Source organism: Diplotaxodon limnothrissa, linkage group LG8, assembly GCF_057381915.1.
Source record: "Diplotaxodon limnothrissa isolate DT_005_m linkage group LG8, D_limnothrissa_male_GT1.1, whole genome shotgun sequence".
In the NCBI taxonomy this organism is placed as follows: domain Eukaryota; kingdom Metazoa; phylum Chordata; class Actinopteri; order Cichliformes; family Cichlidae; genus Diplotaxodon; species Diplotaxodon limnothrissa.
In genome coordinates this window covers 24,027,351-24,038,155 of record NC_140603.1, presented here as the reverse complement: position 1 = coordinate 24,038,155, position 10,805 = coordinate 24,027,351, and the positions used below count along the sequence as shown (strand labels likewise).

Genomic DNA, 10,805 nt, shown 5'->3' with positions numbered 1-10,805 from the left:
ATATTAATTTCTCCATCAACATATGCCTGTAACTACAGTTTTCTTCACACATAAACCCAGAAATCTTGTAGTAGAGAAACATTAGCCAGTATTCCTATAAATCACATGATCAAACACATGAAGAACCGTAATGCTGTAAAAACGAAAATGCAAATGTTAGCGCTTGCGCAGGCGTATGCATACTTTGTCACAGTTATCTCTGTGAGCACACAAGCTAGTGAATGACACACACATAGTAAATTCACAGACACAGAAAATGGCATTTAAAATGTTAAATCATCATGCAACCTCGAGTGTTGCTGTCATCTTCCTGCTTCTGTAAAGGGAAGCACACACAGACTCATCTGCACCCCTGCCAGGCGGGGGTCAACTTCACACAGTCGTGTTACATCAGTAAAGTCTTGTCAGCTTTTGTCAGCTTTTACCAGTCAGTCAGTTTGTTTTCCTTTCACTCACTCATTCATGCATTCATTTTTTCTTTCTTTGCTGATAGTGGAACCTATCGTCGCATTTAGTTTCCACTCTCAGCAAAATGACGTCATTTCAAAAAGAAAAAGAAGAACTTTAGTTTGGATTACATCGCTGAATCCTTTTGGACTGGGACTGTCATTTAATAATTGTCCCAAATAAGTGGCTTTCTCCAGAGTCCATTTAAATGTGGAGAACTCACTTGGCACAATTTTCTCGACGACGTGTAGCGCTTTTAATTCCCGACGTGCAGATCTGCTTAAAGAACAGAGATTATCAAACAAAACTTTCAGTGCACTGTGAAAGTATCAAAATAAAAAGGCCTTGTTAAGTCATGACACAAGCTCCTCATCAACTTCACAACAGGAGAAGAATCATCAGCTAGATTCACTCCAAACCAACCATCAGCTGCACAACACACAACATAACCCTAATGTCTTATTAGCTATGAGTTTAATTACCAGGTCTGTGCTCTTCACTCATTTAGGCCACAGATCTATTTTATTCAATTTTCCTTTTCCCTTCATCATAAAACATGTGACATGCTGTCATGCACTTCACAAAACAGTCTGTTCTGACGTATTCAGAGTTGTGTATCTAAATACAGGATTCACTCGCACATCAAAGCAGGAAACTCAGTGTTTTAGAGTCTCCACTCAACACACAACAACTCCAACACATCTCATTCACTCGTACTAGAATTCAGTCACCTTTCATTAATCTAAAACCAATCAACTAATTTGCATATCAGCTATTAACCCACTAAGTTGACAGGACGACAGAAAAGCATGTTCAAAATAGTATCACAAAAGACAATTTCCCTCATACAGTAAATTACCTATGCTGCCTCAATCAAGCAGGAAGCTTCTCCCAATTTACCATTTTAACACTAAATTTATTGTCTGATCACTGATTTATCAAACCAGGATTTTTTTTTTTTTTTTTTTCCCACAAAAGTTAAATTGTTGTCCTGCAACTTGGAGAGTCAATTTTTTTTCTTTAGGATAAATTCAGCATTTGATAACAAGTGTCTGCTAAATTGACACTATTGTAACACTGATGAAAGATAACAAACTAATTTTCATTACATGTGTTTGTGTTATTAGGCAGGTCTAATGCATGTCTGTGGAGCTGCATCTCCAACAGAGCATGTTCTTAAAGCTGCCTTTCCTACACATTTCTCTGCTATTATTTAATCATTTCTTAACTAATGTGCTATGAGTCTTCATGAGTCATTTTGTGTTTGGAATTGTTAGTAGGGTTAATGCATGTTCTGCTTGTGTGTGTGTGATTTTGTATATGTTTCTATTTTCGCAATGTTTCAGACTCCGTCTCAATTTTCCAACTTAAGCAGTCAGTTTTCTTTTCCCCAGGTTTGCTAACCCAAATTTTGATTTCCCACATTAAATAATTCCTATGTGTTCTCACCTAGTCTTCTCACTCTGTTGTCCTCTCCCACTTCAACAGTCCAACAGCCGGCAGTTCTCCTTCAACTTTGTCCTGTGTCCCACTGTCTCTTCTTGCCATTTTACTCCACAGGTGGCAAATGTCAAACTCCAACTGTTCAGTTCTCCTCAAACGTTTTCTTCACATGCACAGTGAAGTCACAGCCACTCTCACTATTGTCCTGTCCCTCCTCTGATGCGGTTGACCTTGTGCTAGTGTCTGAAGTGCTGCCGCTGCCTTCTTGGGCGACTTCTTAGCAGCTGCTGCCGGTTTCTTGGCTTTGGCCGCGGCGGGCGTCTTAGCTTTGGTCTCAGTAACCCTGTTCATCTTGAAGGATCCGGAGGCCCCGGTGCCCTTGGTCTGCACCAGAGTGCCCTTCGCCACCAGACTCTTGATGGCGGTCTTGACACGGGCCTTGTTCTTGTCCACATCGTAGCCTCCGGCAGCCAGAGCCTTCTTGAGGGTGGCCACGGACAGGCCGTTGCGCTCCTTGGAAGCGGCCACGGCTTTCACAATCAGCTCGCCCACGCTGAGGCCGACCTTCTTGGGCTTGGAAGTCATCGTCTTCTTCTTCTTGGCCTGAACCTCGGCGCAGGGCGTGTTTATGATGGAGCCTTTCCCACCACAGCGCTGGCACGTTGAACGCATCATGAAGGGTCCATTTCTTTCATGTCGCTAGCCGCATGTGGCTTGCCCGAGTCACTCAGTCCTTTGAGCATTTCAACATGCTGCCACCGCCATCTTGCTCGCCCCTCCGTGGAATTCATCCAATCAGACAGGAAGATGGGTTTGCTTTCTTCTGCTGCTGCTGTTTATCCACATTGCTGCTGCTTTGCTGGGATTTTTTGTGCTCAGGACTTGCTGCTGTCTCTTTATCATGGAGCTGCATTCCTTATCTTCAGGGAGGAGTGAGCTCGCTTGTGAGGTTGAGAAACACATGGCACTGTAAATAAGTCAGCCAGAAACTTGGCCTGCATGTTTCCAATGATGTTAAACTATAACTTTCTTCCGACCGCTGCATGTGGAAAATTGATTCAGGTCTGCTTTTCACCTGAAAGTGACAAACTAAGACATTTCATTATTATCATCACTGCTTAATCAACACACATCTCTCTCTCTCTCTCTCTGTCTGTGTTTGTGTGAACAATCCTTTCTTAAAAGCAGAAAATGAAATTATTGTTGTTTTTTTGGTTGATCAACACAAAACCTTTTTCCTATGATTATTTTTCTTTTTCACTCTTTTTTTTCTTTTTTTTTTCGTTACAATAGCTGGTGACCTGCAGAATCACCGCTCTCACTCACGATCAAAGGCAATCACTTTTACACAGCGCACAAAAACACCGTGACGTCAGACACATTCACACTCACTTTGTCATCTGCAAAAATAAATCACATGGCTGATGATATGTGCCATGGTGATCCATAAATATGATCACCAGTTTATTTAACTATTTTTCAACCCAACAAAACAAATAATCAAAAACATGATGCTGATGTTATGAACACTCTACACACAAGTCAAGATGCAGGAAAACTGCTCACGGAAACGCTGCACACTCCCTGTTTCCCCCTCTTTGAGTAGTTCCCAGACAGCTCTTGATCTGATAACGTGTAGCTTGCTCATCAGCTCAGAAAAAAAACTGCAACGCAACATCACACAGTAGTTGCTCTGCCCACAGCGGCAAAGTCTTACACTTTCATATTCAACTCAGCTTCTCCATCATGTACTTTTAGATGTTTCATACAGGGTTGAGCATATTAGTTGTTTTCACAGATGTGCTCTATATCTCAACAATGGCTCATAATAAGACGACAGTCTTCCACACAGGTCAAGTGCCTCTATGCACTTCATTAGTTTAAATATTTATCTATATCACTTCACCTCACATGTCATCGTACTGAATTTAAGCAACCACAAGCTTAATGTAGATTACTTTTAACAACTATCCACCTAAATTAAATCTATGGTCTGGCACACAGGCTGTTGTCGATCAGGGCAAGCTAAAGAATAAACATTGTGTCAGCAAGGGGTGGGGGGAAAGCCATTCACCAGAGCATATCTTAAGTGCTGCTGATGTGGGCTGGCCTTCTCCACAGCTCTCCAAGGCTGGTGTGTTTTCTGAAAACTTCTAACATTTTAATCTCTTCCATTTTTAAGCCTGCGATTAACCGCACGGCTCAGGTCCCGCGTGAACCCGCGCAGCTGTGGAGCCGTCGCTCTCTCTCTTTTTTACATAAATACTTTGTGCTGCCAGGAGCAAAATCCAGCACAAACGTCTGTCTCCCTCCGACTCACTCTTGGTTGCTTAGAAACCCATGATAACAACAACAGTCGGTGTCACAGACCACATGTTCTGCTCCGCACACACTCACACACAACAACAACGATGACAACAATGACAACGACAACAAAAACAACACAAAATAGGCCTATCGTCCAGCACAGTCTGGACCCCGCGGAACTTCTCAACGCCCCACAAAGTGGCGGAGAACTCACCTCTAGCCACACAAAGTAGCGAGGAACCTCTTGCTCCACAAAGTAGCAAGGAACCCGGGTATCGCTACACAAAGTAGCGAACTTCTCAACGCCTCACACAGTGGCGGAGACTGCACAACGACACGGTTATAGAGTCGGCCTCTTCTCAACGCCTCACACAGTGGCGGAGACTGCACAACGACACGGTTATAGAGTCGGCCTCTTCTCAACGCCTCACACAGTGGCGGAGACTGCACAACGACACGGTTATAGAGTCGGCCTCTTTAAACTTACTTGGCGTTGCTTAGAGTGTAATATCAGCCCGAATCCCGCCGACCGTCATTCATCGAGGAGAAAAGACAGACCGCGAATCCACAGGAACTTCCTGGCTGACGTCAGACTTTCAGCGTGCCTCTCCTCCCCTCGGTGAATGCGATTCCAGGGATCCGGCTCGAAGGACCAATTAATGTTAGGTTTGTAGCATAAACCTATTCGCTGGAACGTTAAGACAATATAATTACACTGCTAAGCAAGACACAAATAGGCAAAGTTCTTCATGTTACTCGTGCACGGGAGAGAACCGGACAACCGCTTGACTCCAGTTGGTCTCGTCCGTCCTCCCGTAACACTGTCTTTTTATTGAGGTTACATGAATATGCATAGGTTCATTAACATACGACATCTACATACAAACAAAGAGTACCTTGCCTGTGTGTGTGTGTGTGTGTGTGTGTGTGTGTTGCTGATCAAAGGGTCAAACATCCTTGGTCAGGAAGAGGGTAGCCTCCCCCTCACCCTAGATGGTTCATCCTAGATAACACGGTGAGGAAGTCCTGCAGTTCATCTAAACAAAGAGCACTTAGACTAGAACAGACGCAACTACGTTAATCCTACCATAAAACAATAAGACACGGTATGACCTCTCATGCTCCCAAAGTGCTGTCTAATACACACAAAGTTTGCAGACTATCAAGGATCAAAACCTCTACCAATCTACAACTAATTACAAAACTCTAAGCATATATAAGTAAATATTTCTAAGCATAAATGACAATCAACAATACAAATCTAACAATGGCAAGCTACATTGTAGCCACAGCTGCTGACATAGCCTCTGTGTCTGTCTGCATCTCTGTGCATTACTTCCTGTTTTACTTTGGTAGTCTCCTGACTGTGTGCGCCATATTTTGTTGTACTTCTCTTTCTCTGAAAGTACCTCGTCTCATGTTTTATGGTCCCTTTACAGTTTTACGCCTTTACGGTTCGGAGCCACAGACCTGTTTTATATACGTGCGGAATAGTTTTCTATACGAGATCGCTGCAAAAAGTGCAGCCTTACCTATTGTCCACCCTACTGTTATTCGTTTTATATTAAGATTTAAAAATGTAGTTGGTATTGGTATGACGAGTAACCTTCAGTAAAAGTAATAAATCACACAGCAATAGTACATTCATTAAGTTGTAGAAAGCATGATAATATATTAAGTAATCCAAAGTATTCAGAATACGTTACTCTCAGTCTCCATGCCGAATATCCTTGGGCAAGATACTAACCCCGAGTTGCTCTCCAATACATTCATCGTAGTATGAATATGATATTAGATAGATAGAAAGCACTTACATAGAAAGACAGTGCTTGTATGAATGGGTGTAAATGGGTGAATGAGGCAAGTTGTATAAATCGCTTTAAGATAGAGATAGATGATTGCTATATAAGAAAGAGTCCAGTTACCATTGAAGTGCATTCAAAACTCTTCTTTGGATGTTGGCTGCTTTTGGGTCAATTCTCTGTCAGGATGATTCCACACTGCTTCAATAATGTTTAGGTCCGTGCTCTAGAGAGACCAATCTGGGACTGATAGTGTTCTGTTGTGTGCGTTCCCTGTAAAGGTGTGCATTTGCTACATTCACAGTGAGACTGGGATCATTGTTGGGTCGAAAAATGAATTCTTTGCCAGTCACACATGTTCTGGGTAGCACGGCATAGAGCTCCACTAAATATTATTGTTTAGTTTGGCATACTATCTTCTCCCTGTTTCTATTTAAGATCGACATGACAGCTGCCCTTCCACTGAGACAATTTCAGATAAGACTTCAGCAAATAGCAGATGGGTCAACTGAAGTGCCTGATGCATCTGTTTGTGTCAGATTGTTGATTGTTGTTTTTTTTTTTGTCCACTTCCACTTGTCTGAGTTCATCAAAATATTTATAAACACAAAGGAACACAAATATTTAGATCAAAGGTTTGCACTTGGATTTTAACTACCAGACTGGACTGGAAGATTAACCTTTTCTGAGCAACTGCAATCTAAAAATTGGATTTACAAGTCTGTCCATACCACGTTTTCAAGTACTAGGTTCTTGGGAATTACCTTTTTTCGGCAAAAACATAATTACTTAAGCTTCTGTTTTACACCTGCCAAACTGTTATCTGGAGCATTTTTTTTTTTTGAGAACAGGCTGCTAGCAACAATGGGTCTAAATATACAATTTAAAATTAAATTGGATCTTTGCCAAGTTCTATGCTATATGTAAATGTAGCAGTAGTTCTCCCCTTGAGTTTTTTTTTTTTTTTTTAGTTGAGTATTAAGTGGCAAACTAACAAAACACATTAATTCTGAAAATGATCAGCTACCAGTCCATTAAGGACTGGACTGAAAATAAGTGGAAAAGCAGCCAAAGTCCAAAGAAAAACTCTGAAAGATCTTCAGAAAGCTAAACAATTCTTTAGCCTCTTGGAATGAGAGAAATAAAATAACACAGAAGTGACTCAAGACTACATGTTCTGTACATGTATTTAGAACCAAATAATATGACTTTAATTCCATCATGCTAATACATGAATTATATAGTTTACAGGTGTCAATGTAGAATTTACAACAGGAATCAACTATATTGTTTTATATTCCCACAACACATGAGTTACGAGTCTTCAAAGAGCTACACTTTCAGTATATTTAATATATACATTGTGTATTTGAGATCAAGATCAGAAGAATATTAACACTCAGTATATTACTTAACAGGTACACATTGCTAACTACTGCAACTGTTGCCATAAATGAGTATGTGTTATGTATCTATGGTGTAAAACATGCAAAAATATCCATTATGTGTGCATATAAAATTAGCAGAAAAAGTAAATACATTTATTTTTGCTTAATTATTTCTTATGTTGTAACAGTTCCTGTTGGTGATAAATCTTATACTCTAGGAAAGCCTGTTTGTTTCCCCTTAAATGGTGCCATGTTTGTAAGGAAAATGCATTTGGATTTGGATTGAGCTGTAAAGTCTAGTATTTGGGTTGTGCCCATTACAAACTCACCAAAATTCTCTCTACCAATGCCAAAACAGTTTATTCTGCTATTGACTCTATGTTTGGTGTTGTTTATTGGATTGTCTGATTGAAGTCTGGAGAAACAAGACATACTGGCAATTTAATAATTCATTAATTTATCAAATGGGGGGCTCAGTAACATGAGAGCCATGTACAGCCACAGTTGGTGATTTTGGAAAGAACAGCATGCCCAAGCTGATCCCATACGTGTTCAATAGGTATTAGGTCAGGACTTCAGGCAGTCCTTTCTATCATCACCACTCCCAAATTCTGGAGGTAGCCTCTGATAGCCGTGCTCTTCAGAGGCGAGCACTGTCATCAGTTTGGTCCCAGATTGGGGAAATATGCCATCGCCACTGGTTGCAGAACCTCATCTCGATATCTCTCTGCATTCAGATTGCCTCCGGTGATGACAAGCCTTGTTTATTCAGTGAGGAAGATGCTGCCCCACACCATCACACTGTCTCCGCCAAAAGCTGTTACTCCATTTTCCACATCTTATCCACACTTCTCCACCCTGGAATCATTGCTGAGCATAATTTTCTTCCAAATGTTCAGATTCCAGTTAGAGATGGCACGATACCACTTTTTTATGTCCGATACCGATATCATAAATTTGGATATCTGCCGATACCGATATGAATCCGATATAGTGTTTTTTAATCAACAAAACTGTTTTTTAAATATCTTGCTGCATTTTGTATAAGTTCATACTCAAGTTTAAAACAACAACTACACTAAAGCTATTCTGTTATACCTGTATGCAAAAAAAATATTTCATAGTTCAGCAATTCTGATCAATCTAATAAACTTAAACCTGCACCATCCTCCCTATTCTGGTATTTTAAAGAGTACTTAGCATAAATATTAAGCAACCTAACTAATAGGGTTCCAACTCCCAGCAACAACAAAAATAAATAAATAAAAAATAGGGAACCACCCCTCACGCTCCACCTCATGATGCTTAATCGACGTAATCAACCTTAATTTGATGCAGTGTGAAAAAAAATGCACAGAAATCAATTATTTTTCAAGAAATATTAAATAGATTCAACATCTTTCTTCAACAAAATTGCAGACTGCACAGATGGTACCTTCCCAAAGGAAAAAGTACTATAGCTTACTAGGGTATATATATATTAGACTTAATAGTTACTATATACAGTAATTGACTTCTATTCATTTTACATCAAATTAAAACTTTGGGTGTCAGATAATTATTTATTAAAAGCTAGACATTTTAAATGAGAATAAGAAAGAAAAGTATGTCTTTGTGCCCCCTTTTCCCTGTTAATGCCCTATCGGCCCCCCTGGCTAAACTTTGCTAGATCCGCCCCTGCACAGTTACCAGCCGTCAGCTACGTAGAAAAAGATCCTCGAGTAGAAAGTAATATTAAATACATTCTAACAACAGCTGATCAAGCTTAAACGTGCTGCTGTTGTTCAGCCGCTGGTTTCCTCTTTCTGGTGCAAAGTGGGCCAAAAGCAAACTAGAGACACGGACTCGCGACAGAAAAGCCGATCAGCTGATCATTAAGCAGTTTCATGATCGAAGTAGCAGCAAGAAGAGGCAGTCGCTTGTTAAGCTTAACGCAGGAATGCTTTACAAACATTCAGAGATGGACTTACAAACTTGCTTTACTTCTCTCGGGATAACTTTGTCGGAGATGAAATGCCGGGTTGCTAGCGAAGCTCCAAATGCTATCCAGACCACCGACAGGTCCTGCATGCCACAGCCGCTCTATCACGTGATGCATACTGCTCCGACGTGCTAACGTTCTGAGGTGAGTTACGGCGTGTTGCAAGTTTTGTGAGGTGCTTTCGTGATATTTAATGGATCGGATTACATTTTTTATTTTTCTCCGATATCCGATCCAGTAATTTAGGTCAGTGTCGGACCGATACCAATACGTAATATCGGATCGGTCCATCTCTAATTCCAGTGCACATGTTGCAGACACTGGATAAACCTGATGGTGAACGGCAGTCATGGCAGGCCTCCTGCCATCCCTACGAGATCGGAGATTGACTGTGTGCAGTGTCTTTCAAATTGTCTGGATAGAGAGCTGTCAGCCATGTCGTCCTGTAAACTTTGACTGCAAATCTGTAGGGCTTACTCCAAATAATACTGCAACTTGGCTTTGCAGAACATCAACTTGAATGGCACAGGCCATAGGACAAATCAGTCAAATGTGGAATGCTTGGAACAGACATAAGATAACCACTCTAGGAGTGTCTGTGCTCCCAGTTTGAACATAATCCACATAACCAACTCTGCTGCTCAACCCACTTACAAATGTGGGACCATTTCAGGGGACATAAACAAGCTTTGAGCAGTATAAGATTTGTTGCCAAGAAGCAAGAAATAGAAATAATTAAGCATACATTAATTTCCTTATATGTTAAGATATAAGTTTACTAATACAGTGGGATGCCAAAGTTTGGGCAACCTTGTTAATAATCATTATTTTCCTGTATAAATCGTTGGTTGTTACAATAAAAAATGTCAGTTAAATATATCATATAGGAGACACACACAGTGATATTTCAGAAGTGAAATGAAGTTGATTGGATTTACAGAAAGTGTGCAATAATTATTTAAACAAAAGCATGCAGGTGCATAAAGGGGCTGTAGGTTCTGAGAGGCTTGTGGTGAAGCTTACTGAACATTAAACATGTATATATGTCCTAAATATATATTGAAACATTATTTTTGACTGCAAAAAGCAAAGAATAAATGTAATTTAAATTGGACATGAGGTCCACCATAATTACAAGAAAATCATTTAAAGGCTAAGGAGTAGAAATATAAAGCTGTGTGATATGGTCTCATATTGCAATAAAAGCATACATTAAATATAGTGCATTTTCTGTAAATTCAGATATATACGTATAAAAAGTGTGCCGGTCCTGCGGGACAATGCCTGATATCACAGATTATCAGTCCAGCCCTGGCTACATATATTTTCCATCTGTAAATAATGGGTAAATAATATCGCCATGTGGGAAGTAAAGAAAAAGAAACAGCTTATCTTTAAAGCAAAGATAAATGCTACATAGCTAGCTTAAACAGTTAC

The 10,805-nt window shown here is 40.3% G+C and overlaps 1 protein-coding gene across 1 annotated transcript; it reads right to left on the bottom strand.

The window, feature by feature from the left end:
• Positions 1-1,634: 1,634 nt before the first annotated feature.
• LOC146626964 (histone H1-like) lies at positions 1,635-2,614 on the bottom strand. Its single transcript, XM_085361545.1, has 2 exons — positions 2,092-2,614; positions 1,635-1,965 (listed from the first exon to the last, which is right to left on the bottom strand). The coding sequence occupies exons 1-2, from the start codon at positions 2,563-2,565 to the stop codon at positions 1,906-1,908; spliced, it is 534 nt and encodes a 177-aa protein (XP_085217671.1). The 5' UTR covers positions 2,566-2,614; the 3' UTR covers positions 1,635-1,905.
• Positions 2,615-10,805: the final 8,191 nt, after the last annotated feature.

Coding starts and splice junctions, on each gene's coding strand:
- LOC146626964 (XM_085361545.1), bottom strand. CDS start 2,565: ATGATGCGTTCAACGTGCCAGCGCTGTGGTGGGAAAGGCTCCATCATA. Junction 1,966..2,091: donor ATCAGAGGAGGGACAGGACA/ATAGTGAGAGTG, acceptor GGGACACAGGAC/AAAGTTGAAGGAGAACTGCC.